Source organism: Larimichthys crocea, chromosome XIII, assembly GCF_000972845.2.
Source record: "Larimichthys crocea isolate SSNF chromosome XIII, L_crocea_2.0, whole genome shotgun sequence".
NCBI lineage: Eukaryota > Metazoa > Chordata > Actinopteri > Sciaenidae > Larimichthys > Larimichthys crocea.
The window spans coordinates 8,128,405-8,148,766 of record NC_040023.1 but is presented as its reverse complement, the minus strand read 5'-3'; the positions used below and the strand labels follow the sequence as shown (position 1 = coordinate 8,148,766).

At 41.7% G+C, this 20,362-nt stretch overlaps 3 protein-coding genes across 4 annotated transcripts in view; all 3 read right to left on the bottom strand.

Annotated features, from left to right (window-relative positions):
• Nucleotides 1–1,415: 1,415 nt before the first annotated feature.
• Nucleotides 1,416–11,230, bottom strand: LOC104928054 (probable ATP-dependent RNA helicase ddx6). Of its 2 annotated transcripts, none has more exons than XM_019254164.2 (13): nucleotides 11,004–11,230; nucleotides 7,412–8,579; nucleotides 7,216–7,320; nucleotides 6,917–7,046; nucleotides 6,657–6,803; nucleotides 6,442–6,536; nucleotides 6,225–6,347; nucleotides 5,753–5,881; nucleotides 5,498–5,614; nucleotides 5,035–5,098; nucleotides 4,853–4,954; nucleotides 4,543–4,762; nucleotides 1,416–4,452 (listed from the first exon to the last, which is right to left on the bottom strand). In XM_019254164.2, exons 2-12 carry the CDS (start codon nucleotides 7,655–7,657, stop codon nucleotides 4,548–4,550), a joined length of 1,473 nt encoding a protein of 490 aa, XP_019109709.1. In that variant the 5' UTR covers nucleotides 7,658–8,579; nucleotides 11,004–11,230; the 3' UTR covers nucleotides 1,416–4,452; nucleotides 4,543–4,547. The 2 variants fall into 2 exon arrangements, with proteins under 2 accessions (XP_019109709.1, XP_027142275.1); XM_027286474.1 differs by lacking the exon at nucleotides 11,004–11,230 and adding an exon at nucleotides 10,673–10,741.
• A 2,831-nt stretch (nucleotides 11,231–14,061) lies between these two features.
• On the bottom strand, nucleotides 14,062–15,854 carry LOC104928055 (trypsin-2). Its single transcript, XM_010742266.3, has 6 exons — nucleotides 15,751–15,854; nucleotides 15,377–15,527; nucleotides 15,043–15,299; nucleotides 14,824–14,960; nucleotides 14,620–14,721; nucleotides 14,062–14,231 (listed from the first exon to the last, which is right to left on the bottom strand). Exons 1-6 carry the CDS (start codon nucleotides 15,788–15,790, stop codon nucleotides 14,184–14,186), a joined length of 735 nt encoding a protein of 244 aa, XP_010740568.1. The 5' UTR covers nucleotides 15,791–15,854; the 3' UTR covers nucleotides 14,062–14,183.
• An 858-nt stretch (nucleotides 15,855–16,712) lies between these two features.
• Nucleotides 16,713–20,362, bottom strand: part of lipea (lipase, hormone-sensitive a) — a 10,130-nt gene continuing 6,480 nt past the window's right edge. Inside the window, exons 8-11 of the mRNA XM_019254673.2 lie at nucleotides 20,153–20,297; nucleotides 18,815–19,042; nucleotides 17,909–18,303; nucleotides 16,713–17,664 (exon numbers count right to left, since the gene is read on the bottom strand). Coding sequence (XP_019110218.1) covers nucleotides 17,398–17,664; nucleotides 17,909–18,303; nucleotides 18,815–19,042; nucleotides 20,153–20,297 — 1,035 coding nt within the window. The 3' untranslated portion in view covers nucleotides 16,713–17,397. The remainder of the gene's footprint in view (nucleotides 17,665–17,908; nucleotides 18,304–18,814; nucleotides 19,043–20,152; nucleotides 20,298–20,362) is intronic.

The window sequence follows — 20,362 nt, the reverse complement described above, 5'->3', positions numbered from 1 at the left end:
AAGATCATCTGTTTCAATCATGTGACAATGTAGTAAATATAATATAAATGAGAAGACAGCAGACAATGTAAATTTAAGTTCAATTTATTGAATTTTTATAACCCCTGCATGTATTTCCACGTTACAACAGTAAAGGACAGAGTGATTAACACAAGTCGTTGAGATACCTTGCGCCTCTTCAAGAAGGGAAAAACAAAAAGGAATAAAGAAGGATGAACAATGACGTTTGTTTTTTGTTATTTTTTAAAGTACAAACCAATCATTACGGAGTTTTATTGGAAAGGAAATAACAGGAGATGTGTGGGAGGAGAAATTAACAGACCAAATTAAAGTCCCGACTCAAGTAGACGTGGGAGAAGCGGGACCACAAACGGTACAAAGACTGAACAACTCAAATAAAAACTGAATAAATGAGACAAACTTTAAGTATGAGTGATCCATTTTTTACTGAGCCAATTTGTAATATTCTCACTCCTTCCTGTCTGTGTTGTAGAGAAAATACTGTTGCAACTTCATCCTGAGCTACACCTGAAACTTAAAAAAAGGAAATTTTAGAGCCAATTCGTCGTCGTTTTCTCTATCCGCGTTGCAAAAAGGGAAATACTGCTGTGACTTTACCTTCAGCTCACTACAACAATTCTGCTGAGTTTATCGTTAAAGTTTGTCTGAAGCGTGGGTGAGTCTACATTAGTGCAGCGGGGGGGCCCGATTTTAATTCAGCTACGCACAGTAGAAACATTAAAGGGGCAGTTCGGCCTGTAATACTAGATTCAAGTCAACGTGTTGACTCTTTATTCTTGTTCGTCGCCAATTTAGAATCCCAAAACTGTATTTTTGTACCCGAATCCTCACCCTGTCTGAGCTTTTTAAACCTTTCCTAACAGGTTTTTAAAAAAAATCCCACCCACCCGCCCCCGCAGCACGTCCTTGACATCCCCAGGTCATAGAGCGTAAAGCACAAAACCTGTCACACAGATGAAGAACGTCTTGGACACACAGATGACAAAAAAAAAAAAAAAAAATCAATTGAATCACTCGACATTCATCATAGCTTCCTTTGTGACCCGATAAAAGTTCACCGCAACCTAAAAACGTACAAATTCATGTCAAACACGACGAAAGAAAAACTCAAGTTTGCAGCTCCAGTCATCAGATTTAAAACGCATGTAAAACTTTTAGTAACTTAAGTGCTGAGCTCTCAAACCGAAGCACTGCAGCTGCTTTTTCAGCCACGTCGGCTTGTTCTGAGATCTGAGCAACCCCACCACGCACGTCTCCGTCAAACTGTAGCGGAGATGTTGTTTTGGTTCCCCACCAACATCAAATAAAATCAACCCAACATCGACTAGAACGGCTGCGCCTCGCGTCCATTCCTGGTGGGGTGTTTGGCTTTACATCTCATCTACTGCTGGAGCTACAAAAGTTGTAACAAAAAGGGGAGTTTTTCTTTAAACGGCTGAGCATTCGAAGACAATTCCAGTCTGAGATGTTGTCGGATATTTAGTTAATGAAGAGAGATGTTTTAATACGAACACTGAGGAGAGGTTCTGCTTTAAATGTGCGTTTAAATCTCTGCCGGGTCACAAAGGAGATCATGGAATGAAGGTCAGGGATGTGATCAGGTACATAAAACAAAAACAAACAAAACAGAAAATGTGTCAATAGAAATTAAATTCATGTCCACAAACTTCTGGAGGAAGCGGGAGATGGAAAAAAACTAAGAACAACAAAAAAAAAAGTCACATCCCTGACAACTGTAAACATCCATACTGATATTTAAGACATCGTACACCGCCAACAAAAACACGTCTGCACATGAAAACACAAAGAAAAGAAAAAAAAAATAAGATGCACGCTTACATGCAGCTCGTTAACGGGATGCTAACGAGTACCCGCGTTGGCTCTGGTGTCTAATTTCCCCCCCAGAAGACGAGCTGTGTGTAAACGTGACGACTCTTTAACAAAAAAACGCAGCCTGTCACAGCTTCAGACATACGTCACTCTCTCACACACACACCTTGTTCAAACATTCATACATACACCTGATCACTCACACCGACCGACACACTCACTCTCTCTTTCATTCACACACTCGCACGACATTCTCCTTTTTTGGTTTTGCTTCAATGTAAATCCTGAAAATCTATTTCAAGGAAAAAAAAGGAAACAAAAATAATCCGACCTCCTCCTCCTCCTCCTCCGCCCATGAAGCAAAGTATTTTCTTTTTTTTTTTAACTTGTTGTATAATTGTAAACGACTAGTGTAAACAATGAATCATTTACAATTTTTTTTTTGTTTCCTCAAAATGATTCATAACACCTCGTATTAAAGATTGCCCTAGTGGAAAAAAAGAAAAAGGAAAAAACTGGATCGAGTTGCTGCAAAACAAATCGTAGCACTTTGATCGTCCGTCACACAAAACATGGAAAGCGGTTCGAGAAGATCACAGTGCTTCGACGCATCTCCAGAAAACTCTCTCCTGTATAACTTAACGCTCTCTCTGGCACTTAAAACACAAAGAAAACTAAAGAAAATCGGTGTGTTTTTTTTGAGGGGAAACTTTAAAAATCAAAGCTTGCATCTTTGCTTTAAGTACCAGAGAGAGAAGGAAAGATTCAAGACGTTGAAGTCTTCGTGAACCCACCCGGAAAAATAATAAACCCCCAGAAGTTACCCAGTGCTAAAGCCTCACAGCGCCCTCCCCCATTTTTTTTTCTCTCCTCCAAACTGCTTTAAGCAAAAACATCAAAAACAAACCTTAAAAAGCAAAAATACTTTCTTTTTTATGTCTTTTTTTTAAGCATTACTGACGCTCTGTAAGGGGAGGACAAAAAAAAAACAAAAAGAAGTCACAGCTGCCTGTTCAAAGATGCTACAATTTTGCTTTAAAAACAACAAAACAAAAAGAAAAACACAGCCCACCCCCTCACAAAAAAATCCTCACATTTGTATGATTAGAAAACAGAGCCGTGCTCAGGGGGGAAACAAAACAAAAAAGAAAGAAAAGTGTCGCTGCTGCTGCTGAAAGAAGAAAACGGTTTCTAACTGAAGGTGGTCCTTTACAGACCGAGCAGGTTTCATCACCCCGTGGTCCATGAAAAGCCCAGAGAGGAGTTTCTAATCCGACGACAGCAGCAGCAGCAGCGATAACTTAAGAGCTTGGCATTCAACCACTGGGCATTAATAGAGAGTACACATTGGCAACGAATACATTCACCAACTTTGACTTTTTGTGACATGATGGGGCTTTAAAAACAAAAAAGATTTGTTCCTCTAATGACAGAATGTGAACCAGTGCAGGGGGGAAAAAAGAAAGAAAATTAAACTATTGTTTTGCAACAAAGCTTCGATACTTAATTAGCTGAAGCAACGACAAACGAGGCCGTCGAAGCTGTTCCGACCCGGTCTCTGATGCATCGGTTCCTGCTCGCAGGAAGAGGAGATCGGCGTTTCATGAACCAGCTGCAGCGGCCGATTAAGCGGTTTACAGTAGTCACCAGCCCCGGAAATGATGTTTTTAAATGTACAAGAGACGGTCGGGAGAAGTTGCCAGCAGACAGCCGTGAGGCTGCTCTTCATTTCCCCGTTTTGTTTGTGTGTTTGCAGGCGTGGATCAGTTCATGAGAGGGAGGGGAGGGAGGGTGCGTTGTGTGTTTAGCCGTCATCGAGTGAAAAGGGAAAAACAGTCGCGCAGTATTTAAATAAAGCTGCCCTTTTTTTTTTTTATTGCAACGTTCACATTAAAAATAAACGTTCACATTCAGGATGTTTTTGTTTTTTTTTAAAACAGTTTGAGATGTGTTCGACACCTCGCAGCAGAAGAAGAAGAAGAAGTGTGTGTGTTGTCTTTTTCCCTTGCATAATGGATGTTTTAAATAAACCCGGGGTCACTATTAAATTCATATTTATTTGTGCTCGTACTCTGCTGCACGACGGGGGACAGCAGGCTTATGAATGGATGAGTGCACATGGTGTGGGGGTGGGGGGGGTGGTGGTGTGAGTAAGGCACTTAAGTGACAACAACAGTGTAAGTGGACAGAACGATGGCTGGTGTGAGTGCACCATTGTAACGTTAAAAAGAGAGGCCCGACTGCTGCTGGAAATGAAAACCGCCTCCGAGGACGACGAGGTTGGAAACAGCTTCAGCGCTCAGTTTGCATTGCCGTCTGATTTCAGGGGGAGAAATGAAAAATAAACGCGCTCACGCGCAGGATGTACGGTGAGTTTGCTGCAAAACAAAAACAGTTTAACTTTCTCGGTTAGTTAAAATAAAAAAAAAAAATTATGAGGCAGCTCTCTCTGAGGAAAAGCTAAAACAAAACAAACAAACAAAAAAACAAAACAGCCTTTACATCCGTTCGACAGGCTCTGAAAACAAAGTGAGAAACGTGAAACTGAAGCCTGTGTGCAAGCGCTGATGTCTGTGCAAAAGCCCGGTGTGTCCGACTGTCCTGCAGGGGAGAAGACAAAACGCCGATCAGCAGGACGTCTCTTACATATTTCATGTGAAATGAAAAAAAATCTATTTCGAGGCGTCTCACCTATTTTAGGTGCTGTCATGTTGGTGTCCTGGTTTCTCCTCGACCTCCTCCACGTCACAGTCGGCGCCGGACGAGTGGAACTCGGCCACGTAGAGGCTCTTGTCGATGCTGCCTGGAATGGGCTTGATGTCGGTCACCAGCTGGTCTTCGATGGCCTTCAGGTTGAACCGGTCCTCTGACGTGATCAGGTTGATGGCCAGGCCCAGGTGACCGAACCTCCCTGAGAGCGAGAGGAGAAAACTCGTCAACACGTCACGGAGACAGACTCTGATCAAAGTGTTTTATTTACTAAAAAGGGAAGCAAGCATACCTGATCTTCCGATACGATGGAGGTAAGTCTCAGCATTCTTGGGGAAGTCGAAATTGATGACGACATTGACAGCCTGGATGTCGATACCTCTGGTGAAGAGATCTATTTGAAGACAGAAAAATTAGATCTGTGCTGTTTCTGGATAACGTTAGAGATGTGTGCGTGAACGACAGAAAACTCACCAGTGCAGACGAGGTTTCTGCACAGTCCGTTTCTGAAGTCGTGGAAAACACGATTTCTGTATTCCTGGAAGAAAACAACATAAAAAAAAAGAGGTTATTGGTGATGAACAGAGAGAAACATTTATATTGGAGTATGTTATTTGTACGCTATGATCCATGAAAGAATCCAAGTTTATCTGTAGATTATATTCTAATCAAGAGAAATCAAACTCATATTTTCTGAACACGTCCCAAACTGGAGACAATCTGGGCAGCGAGGTATTAAAAGAGGTTTTCCAACAGGACATACTGCGATCCTGCTGTGGCTCTACTCTAACGCCCAAAAGTCTGGACAGGAGCGCCAAGAAATATAAAATATAAAACTCACAGCAGCCTTCAACACGAGTTGTACTTATGTCTACAGAAGGAAAAAGAAAATATATAAGCTGCACTGTTGCTTCTGTCAGTTGTGCCTCGTCCTCACCTGCATCATCTTGGCATGGATGTAGAAGCAGGAGTAGCCCAGCTGAGTGATCTTCTTGGCCAAGAGCTCCACCCTCTGGGTGGAGTTACAGAAGATAATTGACTGGTTGATCTGAAGCTGCGACGCAGAGAGAAGAGAGAAAAACAAAAAGTGTTATGGATCAATTGTGCGTCCTTCCGTCAGCTGATGAATTTACTGTTGTAAGAGGAACTGAAGCAGGATGTTTGAGATGTTTTAAGAAGAATAAAGAGTCACCCTGGAGAACAGTGTGTTGAGGCAGTGGACTTTTTGCCTCTCTGTGACGTAGGCGTAGTACTGAGTAATGCCCTTCAGAGTCAGTTCCTCCATCAGGTTTATCTCGTAGGGTTTCTGAAGGTGCTTGGCCTGCGGCGAGGACGCAGAACAAATAGTTTAGAGGTCATTTTAAAGATTCAGACACGTTTACAGCAGAAGCTTGTAGGATGTCGGTTCACTGCAGGAGTTTAAAACAAGCTTTGTTTAACTCGAATCAAACGTATTTACACATGTAGTCTGCATGATTGCACTCCAAAGCAGGAGACTTTTCCCGAATCAAACCATGCGACTGTTAGCTGGACCGCTTTAGACGAAAACAAAGTCTAACACAAACACAGATCTGGGCACGGTGTGAGAACAGCTTGGTCTGCAGTGCGAGCCGAGCCGAGCCAAGTGGCCCAGAGCCATCGGCAGCAATTAGCCGACTGCTCACCATGAACTTCTGCACGCTGATGGGGAAGGTTGCAGAGTAGAGCAGGATCTGCCTGTTCTTGGCCAGGAAGCTGATGATATCCTCGATGAGCACCACAAAGTCCTGAGACAGCAGCTTATCCGCCTGAGAGGAGACGGGAGACGACGCGGCATGAAGCACGAAGCAACGCTTTAATCTGATCTGATGAGATGCATTTATTGGTTTTACTCGCGATTACCTCATCCATCACCATCATCTGGACTCTGTCCACCTTTGCCACGCCCTTCTTTATCAAGTCCAGGATCCTACCAGGTGTAGCGATGACCACGTGCACTGATGTGAGGAAACAGGGCAAGTTACACAAGATGAAACGCTGAAATTAACTTCGTTAAAAAGTGTAAAGTTATACACTTGAAACCAACACGCACGTCTGGACTCAGCGTGGACTCTTACCGGTCTCATCCAGGCGCATGATGTCATCTCGCAGGTTGGTGCCCCCCGTGGTGGCCATGACTTTGACTCCTCCGAGGTGTTTGCTGATCTGGATGGAGATCTGGCTCACCTGTAGTGCCAGCTCACGAGTGGGCACCATGACAAGTGCTAAAAGGCACAAAAACAAAAACGTTCAGATATGGTGGATGTGCTGACTACGAGACAGGCTACAGAAGATGAGAGAGGGAGGTGTCTGCATAAAACCACAGGCAGTGTCTCACCCTGTATGTGGTCCTTTTTCAGGTCTATCCTCTCCAGCAGCGGGATGAGATAAGCTCCACTTTTTCCTGTTCCGTTCTTAGCCCGAGCCAGAATATCCCGTCCAGACAGGGCGATGGGAATGCTCTCCTCCTGCGGGGGAAACAAAAATATTACCGCTAGTCAACATTTCTCTTATCTACATTATGATTACCGACATTTCATCGTATAATCTGACCTTTTCATTCAATACACCGATCTATAAACAAGCTAAACTCCTGGTTAAAACCAACCCTTATTGTAAAGGTAAATCGATCCATACCTGGATAGGGGAAGGTTTCTCCCAACCCATCTCAAAGATGCCCATCAGGAGTTCTCTTTTGAGACAGTAATCTTCAAATTCATTCCCCTTAGTGGACGTCACATCCTGCATTAGAAGACACAGAACGGGTTAGGACGACGGCAGTAAAACTAGATTTAAAGTCAAAGAGAGAAAGCTGCTATCGAGTCTGACTCACTGAGGTTTTGACCCTGTTGTCTTTGGGAGGGAGCTTTAGGCTCTTTTTCCAGTCATCTCCGAACTTGATGCCTCCTCCGTCCTGAGCGGCGCCGCCTGCTATCTGGGGTGCACCCAAAGACTTTCCTTGAGTTGTGGGTGCTGGCTGGACTGAAGCTGGTTTGGTCGGTCCTCCTCTGAGCTGCCCGTTCTGCTTGTTCAGTCCCATGACGACCGGGCCGACGGTTTCTGTTCTGGCGGTTGCCATAGTTTTCCTTTTTGTTTTTCTTCAAAGTATTAGATTTTTGCCTCTTAGGTTTGTCTTTTTAAAAATTCTCTTCAAAAGTAAAAAAAGTTTTTAATAAAGCATTAACAAACAATATTCTCTATTCTTCTTTTTTCTTTTTTTTTTTAAGTCCAAAGCTTTGCCACAACTGAAGTCAATTCGTCGTATTTACATATACACATGTACGTGCAGTTCGGTCCCCTTCAGCAACAGAGTGACTGACGTACGACAACAACAACAAAAAACAAAAACACGTTTTTTTTTCTTTTTTTACACAAGAGCTCTTCAAAACGAAGAGAAATTTGCATTCATATGCATGAATATACTTGCCCACAATATAGAAAAATTATACGTGAACAAGTATCAAAGCGGTTCAAGTCCTGAAATAGAACAACTAAGGCAATCTGAACTTGGGGGACAGCTTCAGCTTCAATATACTCTTAGTTCAACACTTAAACTTCTGTTTCTAAATGGAACAATATTTCCTGTTTCCACTTTTGAGTCCATACGAGTTTGCTCAATGTCCCTGTCCTTGAAAAAAAGGATGTCCAACTTTGTACAAGTTTGTCCCCGAAATCATATAGTCTATAATGCTCTCCGTTTTATTTCCACTGTGTGGATATGTGTCGCTCCACGTCTGAGAAAAACCGGATCCTGAAATCGCAAATCATACAAGGGGTTGTCTAGTCCGAAGCCAAAAAAGCTTTCCACCCCTTTTGAGTCCTCAGTGTGTGTGTGTTTTTTTTTATTTCCGTTCCTCCCGCGCCTCCTCTTCCTCCTCCAGGTGTTCGACCCTCTCTCCCCTGGACACCGCAGGTCTTCAGGTCGGTGTGTGAAGTGTGTGAGTGTGGCCGTGATCAACCCGCTGCCTCCTCGAAGTCGGCCAACAACTCAAACTTGTCACCTGGAAGAACAATCCGACCCAAAGCTTTTGAATAAAACACGAGCTCAAATCACTCAGAAAAATCAACATTAAACTGACTCCGAACGTGAACGCCAATTCATTTGAGCCAGATCAGTGAAATTTGAAATTAGCAAAACAAAAAGTCATTTCCCGATTCTTTCACAGCGCAGTTACATTCGACACAGACATCTGACTGAACGTACCCTTAGACTGACTGTAACATGAACCGATGATGAGGAGTTAGATGTTTAACTTTAAAGCCGATACGTTGTTTTGATTTATGGTGCTACTCTGGTTTCTTTTTCTACATAATGATAAACTTTGTTGTTGAGCATATCTTTTATGCACGACGATAACAAAACTCCAGCGTCAATATCAATTCTGCATCGTCAATTATTACAATAGATAATTCACCGCAGATCATCTAATGATTTTAGCTTTTTCCAGAGCACCTGACCCCGTCTGAATGCGCCCTGTTATGAAATATTTTAGTCTTATAAAACACAAACTCTGCAAGAAAAGATAAAGATTATACGAACATGAATCTGCTTTAAAATGTTGTTAATCCGTCAACACCTCTGATTTTATCATGTGAACCTGTGACAAAACCAACTCTAACAATCACTTTCTCTTCTTTATCATTGCTCACATTTACAAACTTATAAAACAAATGATCTGAGGTAGAAAAACACTGATTTCAAGAGGTGCAGGCATAAAGGAGGTGTTGGGCAGCACTAAGGGTTATGAGGAGGGATGTAACGATGCATCGTGACACGATTAAAAATCGGTACAAATGCATGACGACTCGCATCGGTTGACGGAAAAAATTAATCGCGATTCTTGGCGAATGTGAGAGAAGTAGGATATGTTCTTGTTCTTACGTTATCTTAAAAAAAGTCACTGGTTGGTGATTCATTTGTTCAACGTCAGGCTTTAAAGTCACGTGCACAGAGCGAGGGAAGACATGGCGACGGTTGAAACAGAGGACGCACCGAGCAGTTTGAAATCACCTGTGTGGAGGCATTTTGGATTCCCTATATGCACAAATACAACCGTGAGAAACGGGCAGACAAAACCAAAACAGCATGTAAATATTGTAAGAGACTGCTGACATATAGCGGCAACACGAGCAACATGCAGCAGCACATCAGCCGCCAAAGTAACGTTACACCGCCTCGAGAGCGAAAACTGCACGTTACACCAGTTAACAGCAGTTTACTGTGAGTGTTTCTAAAGAAAGCAGATCTCTGTCATGTGTTTTGTTGTTTAAGATGTAAGTTGCACTTTTTATAAAGAGAACACAAACTGTTTGAGAGTTTCTGTAAAGAAAGATTTTTTCCCTACAAATAAAAAGATATTTTATCTGGTCATAATTCATCTGTAGCTCATTTTGATTTAAAAATAATCATGACTCGAATCGAGTCGTGAGTTACATCCCAGGTTATGAGGTTACTGTCTCCTTTGTTTTGTTTTTGTTTCGTTTCTCTTCGTGCATGTGTGAGAGTATGAGTGTACTGTATTAAGTGTATACGCAGGTTTTGTTTTGGTAATACAAAGTCAGGGATATATTATATTTATCTATAAGAATCAGGCATATCTAAACTTGTCACTCATTATTTAAAGAGTTTATAAGTTATTCTTCTCACTCCTTTTCAAATATTGTATGTTTAAATGTTTTGCCTTATTTTTTAAATAATAAACCCTTCACTCATTTAAAAACAATGTTTCAGTGTTATCGACGCATCAAACCGTGAAAGTAAAGAGCTGAAACTTTCATAACAAACAAACACAGAGCTCATTATAACAGCTAATTCGTTGCAGACTTGCACAGGTCGGATTAATTTATGAATTTAAAATAAGACTCACTTACAGAAAACATCTTCACGGTTAAAAAACTGAGAGCAACTTTTAAATTTAAACCGGCTACGAGCTGCTTTCCATCGAGACGAACGTGCAACTTTTAAACGGGTTTTAACGAACATTTTCAGCAAAACAGCTCCATAAACTTTACGATAATCAAACCAGTTATGAGTTATGAAGTAACTCACTCGTCCAGGTTTGTAAATAAACAAAACAAAACAGCGTAATCTCACCGCGGAGCGTCAACACGAGCTACGTCAGGCTAAAGCTTAGCTTAGCTTAGCTCGAGGCTGAGCCGTTACAACGCTCGCGCTTGGAAAAAAAAAAAAAAAACTTTCAAATTAAAAGACTTTAAATCCTGATTAATAAATAAATAAATGTGTTATAATAAAATTAAAGACGATACAAATTATTATATATATCATTGTTAACGTTTTTTTGTTTGTTTTGTGTTATTTTTTTTTTATCGTTAGCATCGTTAGCAGCTAACGTTAGCAGCTAACGTTAGCTCCGCGCGGATGTTTTTAACGGAAACGGTCGCGCGCGCGTCACCGCAAAGCTTACCTTTAGTTTCTTTGTTGTTTTGTTTTTGTTTTTGTTTTTTTAAACAAGGGATAACTCAGCGTGCGGTTGATCCACTGCTTTCTTCCACAGTTCGCGTTAATAAACTGAATTTCTCTTGGAATAATTCGCCTCTATTGTGTTTCTTCTTCCTTTAAATCAACATGGTCGCCCTCTTCTTCTTCTCCTTCCTCTTCTTCTTCGTCTCTCTCTCGCTCTGCTGTTTATTACAAACGCTGCTGACACCCGCTGTCACACCTGAGTACTGCAGGAGATTAAAAATTAAAAAACAATAAAAGTTACTGACCTGCCCACCTTCAAATCTCTGACAAAAACACACCTTTTTAAAATTGCTTTTAATGTTTAATGTCTAATATGTTTTTAGTGCACTGTTATTATTGTTTTGATGATTTAATGTTCTTCTCTGTAAAGTGTCTTTGAGTACCCTGAAAAGCGCTTTCAAATAAAATGTATTATTTAAAAAAAATGTATTAAAAGTTACACACAAATGTAACTGTAACTATTTAGTTTTTTATTGTACACCGTATATGGGAGTGCCCTGTCATTCAGCCTTTTCAAGTTCAAGTCGGCTTTATTATCAACACTGCAAGATGTACAGGACATACAAAGAATTAAATTGTTGTTCTCTTCGTCCAAACAGCACTAACATGAAATAAAAATACCAAAATATGAAGTGAAGATGTAAAAAATATGAAATAAACATATATATACAAGCTAAAAGACATCCGAGAATAGAAAAGACAGTGGCAAGTCTGGAGATATAAATAGTATAAATATGGCTATAGGAATTGGAATGAACAGTATAAGCAGAATTATCAATATATATACAATATAAATATGGCAGTATGATATAAATAAAGCAGTATGAAAGATTTTTTAAACTGACAGAATTTACAGTATGAACAGGTCTATAAAAATGAAATACGTAAACAGCTGTACACAGTGCAAATTTTGTATTTTTTCAGTCTGTGCGAGTCTCTGTCGGCAGTGTCCAGAGTTTGTGGGGGCAGCGGGCGGAGAAGGAAGAGGGGGCAGTACTGGGAGGGAAACACTCCTGAACAATTTGAGCAACTGGCTGGGAAGTGACATACCGTTATCTCCCAGGTTGTGTCTACTAGGGGACAGAAGCCGAATACAAAACATATCAAGTGGAGAATTCTCTGTAATCATGGCAGGGACTACAACGGCTGCCAGGGCAATACTGAAACTGTGGAAAACACCTAAACCCCCTGAACTAAAACATCATGGCCAAAACAGCTTCATATGAAGTTATGCTTAACAGGATGAATAACAGGAATAAGATCAAGACACCAGTCTGGAACTTGTTTTGGACTGGATGATCCTACAGCTTAAATACCTTTTCCAGAGGATATCCAACATGTTGTATGTATCCATCTGCTGTATGTATGCTTTCCAGCTATGTAAACGCATCAATATGTCCCCTATACTTTACTTTACTTTATTCTACTTCACTAACATCATTTATATGGTGTCTGTATTTTATTTTATTCTTGTTTTGTCATGCATCTGACACTTACATGTAATATGTATAAGATGTCTCACAATGTAAAATGGTCTACTGTCAAACACCAGAGATAAAAGAAATATAAACTTAAATTACTTTAAATTATTTTTTAATGACAGTGTCACCAAATCTTAGTCAACCAGGCGTGAACAAATCTAAAAAGCAGTTCTTTCTATCTTTCTTTCACATCTGGAGTCAGATAACAAAGAATAAATTATATAGAATATGTTAAACTTGCATGTTCCTCCTAAACATGACTTATTACAATGTGTTCCAACTTATTATGCAAATACGATTTCAATTAAACAAACATTTAACTTTTAGTTTTTCAATGAAAGTTTTCAATTGTGCGTCTTCCCCTGTCTGTTTATATGACACTGACATAATAATTTAATAATTTAATTTGGAATAATAATTTGTAACACTACACATTTTGAGTTATTTTGCATAAAATGCCAATGTCATCATTGGTAATTTTGTTTAATACAATCCAGATTACTATATGATTGTTGAGGATTCATTCAGAAAGTAATATTGTGTCACATCTACAGATATATAACACCAGCAGTTGATGTCCTTACAGGTTCAAATGCTTTGTTATGTCAACCGGAGAAGCTTCGGGCTGCCGTGATTGGCCCCCGGGCCATACTTTGGACATCCCTGATTTAAGTGCTTTTATTGCTATTACCATGTTCTTAAATCTTAAACTTACTCTATTCAATTTGCCTGAGTTCCCTGTTTGTGCTCGTCTTGTCAAAGCACTTTGTAAACTCTGGTCTTAAAGGCGCTATATAAATAAAGTCATTAAAATAATAATACTAATGTTAGTGGTTGAAACAGTGCCAAAATATGCTACTCCTGTAAAAGCCCTGCAGTGATATATTACTTTTATGCAGCTTTTAATCCGTCAAAGTTTATTGCGTCAACATTATTGTTGCAGGGTGATGCAGTTAAAGTGGAGACTGAAAGGAAAAGTCTGCACCACCTTACTTAATAATGTCAGAAGTAATAATAATAATGCAGACTTGACATTAACTGTGATGGATTACATAACTAGAGTGAGTTTAAAGTTCTAAAATACAACAGCATGGTTTAGAAAATGTTATTTTTGATGATATCAAAGTTGTTAGAAGTGCACAGATTTGAGCGACTTTGACAAGTGATGGTAAGACGACTGGGTCAGAGCATCTCCAAGACTACAGCTCTCTACAGCGATGAACTGACGACAGGGTCACGGACAGCAAAGGCTCACTGATGCACACGGGAAATGAAAGCTGGCCTGAGAGCTGCCTCATATTTTCCACCCACTGACTCTCTGAGAGCGGCAGAGTCAAATTCCTTGTATGTGTTCACATATCTGACCAATAAAATCACTGTGATTTGTTGTGAATGTGTTAAACATGCAAAGAACATTATTTATTAATGCCATTAAATTGTCTGTTAGGGGTCCTGTCTATTGTGGTACAGGTCTGATGAAGTTAATGTGTGTGAATCAAATCCCGGACACAGTGTTGGTCTGTTGCTCATGATGATATTTTACTGCCAGTGTCCACAAACAAAGAATTCGTGAACTAGTTAGGAAAGATGTATAAATTTGCTGAAATTGCTGTTGACATGAAATGAACAAACAGGGGACTTTAGTGAGAGGCCATAGTGGAGTGGATCCAGTCAGTAAAGTGGCAAACCTGTGGAGGATAAAGTGAATATAAGTTTTAAAAAAAAGGAGGAAGAGGCAGATCAATCATTGTGACACAATCTGTTAGAAATCTGAGATCGAATGCTTCAGGATGTTAAGATAAAGGTTCATATAATGAAGATCAAACAGACGTTTTCTGTGCATATCAGTTCTAAAAACACAAGTTACAAGGATACAGAGAAGAACAGAGCAAGGGTAGTTATTTATTTATAGCAACTCTTACTGCAGTCGACTGGTTTAAAGTTAAAGTTTAATGGCAGGTGATGATCTCAACAGCAAAAACACAACACATGCTTCATTTCACAAAAACATGACACCGACTCAAGAGACACTTCCTGAAGCGTCGTACTCGTGAACACATTGAAAGTTAAACTCACCTTGGCGTAAACCCCGGGGCGGTTTTCCTCAGCACAGCCCCATCCCCAGGATACCACACCCTGCAGCTCGCCGTTACACACCAGAGGGCCACCAGAATCTCCCTGATAGAGACAAGTAACAATCAGAGGAACATGATTATTCAAAACAAGAATCAAATTGACCTAAATTCGATGATATTTTTGTGTATTTCTGCCTTCTCATACCTGGCAGGAGTCCTTTCCACCCTCCAGGAAGCCGGCACAGAACATGGAGGAGGTGATCCTGTTGGGGTAGGAGCGTTCGCAGTCCTCCTGGGACAGGATTGGGAGATCCAGGCAGTGCAGGCACTTCAGACAACCGACTGGGACACACAAACACAATCAGAGAGACTCCCTTTTAAGGCCTCGTCATCTTGAGATAAACTGCTCGTTTGTTGTTCTTACATGGGCTTTGGGTGGCTCCCCATCCAGAGACCAGACACTGGGTGCCTGCAGGTGCACAGCTCTTGGGCAGGGCGGTGGGCTGCACGTACTCATCAAACTTTGCTGGGTCTGCTAGTTTAATCAGCATGATGTCATTGTTGATGGTGTAACGGTCGTACTCTGGGTGGCGGATGATGGCAGCAACACCGATGAACTGCTCTGGGCCATCCTTGTACCCAATGTGGTGTTCACCAAGACGTACCTCGATATCCTCACCCCTGAGAGGCCATGGGGGGGGAACAGAGATGATTGGAAGTCCTCTTTCAGTAGAGGATGGTGTTTAAACCTAACTTACTTGTAGCAGTGTGCAGCACTGACGACCCAACGCTCATTGATCAGGGTTCCTCCGCAGTAGTGCCAGCCATTGTTGAGCGACACCTGCCAGGGGACCGAGTGCTCTTTACACTCGTACCCACCAACGATCTTATCATCGAAGCTGAGGGCGGCTGTGTGGGTGTAAAAGTAAAAGTGTAGAGATGAGGAATAATTAACGTATATTCAACTGCAAACTGTTGCTTGAATCATACATAACAATTCTTATGATCTGACAAAAAGTCATGACCCTGAAATCTGCAGCACATCTTAGAAATTATCTAAACCTGAGCATTAAAAGGTATTTTTTAATCTACCTAGCAAAGGTTCAAAAGGTTAATTTCCACTCAAACTCACCTTTGGTACCCACCAACACAAGAAAAGCAAGGAACAGCATTGTGGCGTCGGTGTGGACGTCTGCAGACAGCGAGGTATCTCCTTTAACTTGTCAAACTTAAATGCTCCACATGTAAGCAGCGACCAATAGAATGTGTAGAAAAAGAGTGAACTGGTGCCAGAAAAATGTCAAAAACATCATTACGGGGTCTATCGTATGGGAAGTCTGACAACTGCGACGAGAGCAAACATTTGGCGGAGAGAGTTATCACTGAAGGATGGGAAACGTCAAGCTGCGTTAAATAACTCAGCGCTGCAGTAATGTAAGTAATGTTTGGGTTTGAAATGTGTTGCAGTTTGGTCATTTTGTCAGTAATAACCTGAAACACAAGCTTGTGTACAGTAATAATAGTGACCTTTGTGGTCAATTTACTGCAAAGAAACCACGACTGAGAAAAAAAACAAGAACTGCTTGGACCAAGAAACACAACAAGGAATGAACATTAGACCAGTTGAAATCTGGACTTTGCTCTGAGAACATTGGTTTCAACTGCTGTGTCTTTGTGAAGGTGAACAGATGGTTTCCGCATGTGTGGTTCCCCCATCTTGAAGCATGAAGGAGGTGTGATGGTGTGGTAGCACTTTGCTGGTGACACTGCCAATCGAATTCAAAGATAGAATTGCTACCACAGCATTCTGCAGCGACATGTAGTTTGTGCTTATTGGGACGATCATTTGTTTTTCCAACAGGACATTGAGTGCAAACACATCTTAAGGCTGCATAGAGGATTCAATTGACCAAAAAGGGAGTGACGGAGTGCTGCATCACTTGATCTAAACCCACCTGAAGTGGTTTGGGTGGAGTAAAAACAGCCAACAAGAGCTCAGCATATATGAGAACTCCTTCAAGAATGTTGGAAAACCAACGAACTATTGATGTACAACCACTACTTAGTCCAAAAGCTTCAAATAAACACAAGAAATCTTTGCAGTTTTGATTTAATTCAGACTTTACATATAACAACACAGTGTTAAATACTATTATTAAGAAATACTAAGAGTTAATTTACAGTATTACAAGTTTCTTTCACGTCCACATCCATAATCCACATACTGCTGGTAAACACAATGTGAAGGCCTCCTTAACAATATGTTGTAAACATGTGGCAAACTGGGCAAAACCAGATTACACATTTAATCCAAATATAATCTTAATAATAGTAATACAGTGCATCTGGACTGTGTTTCCTGTACAAGTAAACCTTTAATCCTGCTCAGTTTGGTGAGTTTTTTTTTTTTTTTTTACAGCAGCACTTAAAGTTCAAGGCACAGAAGCTTCCATTACTGACGTTTATCAGTTCAGAAATTACTGTGAGGGCTGGTTATGGTGAAGTTTTTGCTACATATATGTTATATTCTTATTGTGCATTTAATCGGTGGTAGAAAAATACATAATCGTTTCCTTTTTTATCATCGTTTAGGACCGTTTTAGAGCTGTTACAGATCTCTCGATCGTTGTGTTGTGCTGAAAAGGTTTGAAGTGCAGTGTCCCTGTGCTTCCTCATAATTATCCTTCACTTGTTTCCCTCTCTTACATTCATTGCATGTCTCTCAATATATTACGCCAGCCAACGACAACAAAGTCCCCAAGAACGGCAGGCTAATAAATCAGCCCGACGGATTGGTGCTCTGAAAGGTCTCTTCCATCTTTGGCCGCTTGCGGAGGGCAGGCGTTGGGCTCTGCTGCTGAAAAATCTTCCTCATTTGCTCCACGCAGATTTCCGAAGCGACCTCCGTCTCCTTGGCGAGTTGCGATAGGCTGAGGAAGCCGTGAGGCAGGTCTTCCACCACCGTCAGACTCACGGGCTGGCCCATGTCCTTCAGCTTCTTGGCAAACATCACAGAGTCGTCGAGCAAGGCATCCAAAGCAGAGGCCTGAGAGGAGACAGATGAACAAGATGACAAACAACACATGAGCATTCATTTAGCGTCATGTTTGTGTCAGAATTAATCGTTATTCTTTCTCTAGCTCTGTTTTGGTCTCCACCAACTCTTTGAGAGGAAATATTTGGCTCTTTAGTCTGACATTTGGTACTGAGCAGGTTAAAACCAGGATTTGTGGAGTAGTAATTCAAAGGATCTACAGATAAATTCTTGCTTCCCTCTGCCTCTCTCTTACCACTATGTGTACAGGTGGCAGGCCTCTCAGCAGGTTGTTTGGAGCCAGCAGGGGCGACACAAACGGGTTCCTGATAATGGGGCAGGACGTAGGGCGAACAAAAGCCAGGCACTCTGAACGCAGGGGCTCGAAGCCCGGTGGGTAATACAGGTGATCGGTGGAGTTTGCTGTGGAGGTGTGAGAGGACGGCCTCCGGATTTCGTGGCTCTGGGTCCTCCTCAGGCTTAAAGACTGTGAGCGGCCACCACCGGAGGTATTTCGCGCCGGGTCCAGAAAGGACTGGATCCAGTTGGAGGCTCCCTGGGTGAGATCGCTGAGCAGCACGGCGGTGTCTCGACCCAGAGAGCTCAGACTGCCGCTTCCCACTGCAGGCTGCACCGACTGACAGTCCGCACCTGAGAAGGAGAAGATGTGACGTGAGCAAGGGACAGAACAAGCTTTTGAGGATGCAATCCTGGCTTCACATTTGTAGCTTTTCAGTAGCCACTTAGAAGACGAAACATTACAATAGTGAATATTTTTTTCTGTTTCTTTGTTATCACAGGGTTAATATCTTCTGTATGAGTTCAGTATAGAGTATCTGTATCTGTCCAACAGCACTGTTGAGAGTGACAGACTATCAGATGCTTCCTGCGTTGTGTCAGAGAATATCAGGCCGACCAGTCAAACCTGTAAGCCAACTAGGCGGATTCAGTCCATGGGTGGATACAGACTTTATATTTAGTGCAGAAGTGATCATCGGTTTGACAGCGCAGATGACGACAGGCTGTTCAACATATTTCCATCTCTCCTTCCTCCCACATGATCTGGTTTATACATAAATCCCCCTGAGAGTCTGTTTTCTGTTCCACCGGTGTTAAATGAGGTGTGAAACCAGCTCTAATGCGTTCCCGTACGCCCACATACCTGCATAGGCATTGAGGCACTTTGTGAGAACACCTAGAGGCAACAGCGGGTCGATGAGCGTGAGGAGGCGGGAGGGTGAGGCGTCGGTGGTGAGCAGGGTGGCAGGGTAGGCGGCCATGATGCCGTCGGGGACTCGGATGCCGTTGGATATGGCCTTCATGGACACGGTGATGCAGAGGTTTCCTCCGGCGCTGTCACCTGCCAGACAAACCCGCTCTGCTGTGGAGCCTGAGACACACACACAGAAGTTATTTCAGCTGTATTAATAAAGAACAAGGATTTACAGTTTACCCTAAACACTTTATACTGCCATTATTGGCTGAAAGGATAAATCGATTTTAGGAATTCTTTTTTGAAGGTTAAATCTGCGGCAGCTGGTTGTAGCCTTATTCAAAAGGCTTCTCCAGTTCTGACTAAGTGGTGGGGAAACCCAGGTGTTTAGCCTTGGTGGGACCACTGACTTGGCCAGTTTCCACTTTGTTCGTTAGTGCTGCTGTTGTGCGAGTCACCACCGTCACCTGAGGTCCGATATGGACAGCTGCTGTTAAGGTCCTTCATGTCTAGTGTGAATGGTCACCTGAGGTCCGGATAGAACGACGGTCTATGTCAATAGACCTTTTCTCACAGTAGCTATTTTGACATGAAACAGGTAAAGGAACCTTAATTAGTATCATTGCAAACACCTGCGTTTACCGTACTGTTCCCTCAGCAGTCAAAACTGAAGAAGCCTCGTGGATGGAGGTGAAACATCTTGACGGATTTGCCCCACATTTAACTCTTCTCAAAGAAAGACGACCTGGATGAACCTTCACAGACTTATTTGAAGATACCACTTTGGGAATCTGACCACATAACCAACAGAATTATCGGTTCTTTCCTTTTCTATACGTTCTGCATGTGAATGGGCACACGTGACATTTTCTGTGTTCCACGTTCTGATACGGCACCACATATGAGACTGGTACACTGTGCACATTTGCTATCTACATCTGCAGCAGTGTGCAGATTCTCTTTCTGTGCAAATAAAGCGCTATTTGTAGACTTGCCTGTGTGAATAGACTGGCACATACATTTGTATTTTAAACAAGAGTGAATTCACACATACTCACAGAAATACTCAGTTATATAGTTTTGTCTGTATATGTTATATATTATATTCTTTTTATTCTGTTTATTTCCTTTATTGCTTTACTGTTTTTTACTTTTCTCTCATATTTTACTCTACAAATATTCTGTAGGTCTTCTTTCCTCCTGCTGAACCCGAAATAACAGCCACTGATTCTCCCTGTTTGATGATTTTAGTCCTGTGTTGTCCTGAGTGTGTGGTCACAAACGTACCCAGCAGGTGACAGTTGTTCAGAGCCCAGCAGTAGGCGTAGAAACATTCCTCCAGAGCTCTGGGAAAGGGAGCTTCGGGTGACAGAGAGTAGTCCACGGAGAGGATAGGTACGTTCAGCTCCTTCGACCAAGTCCGAAGATAATTCTGATTGATGAGGAGGTGGGCAGAGAAGTAAGTAAATGTAACAGATTAAGCTGCAGTTAAAACCA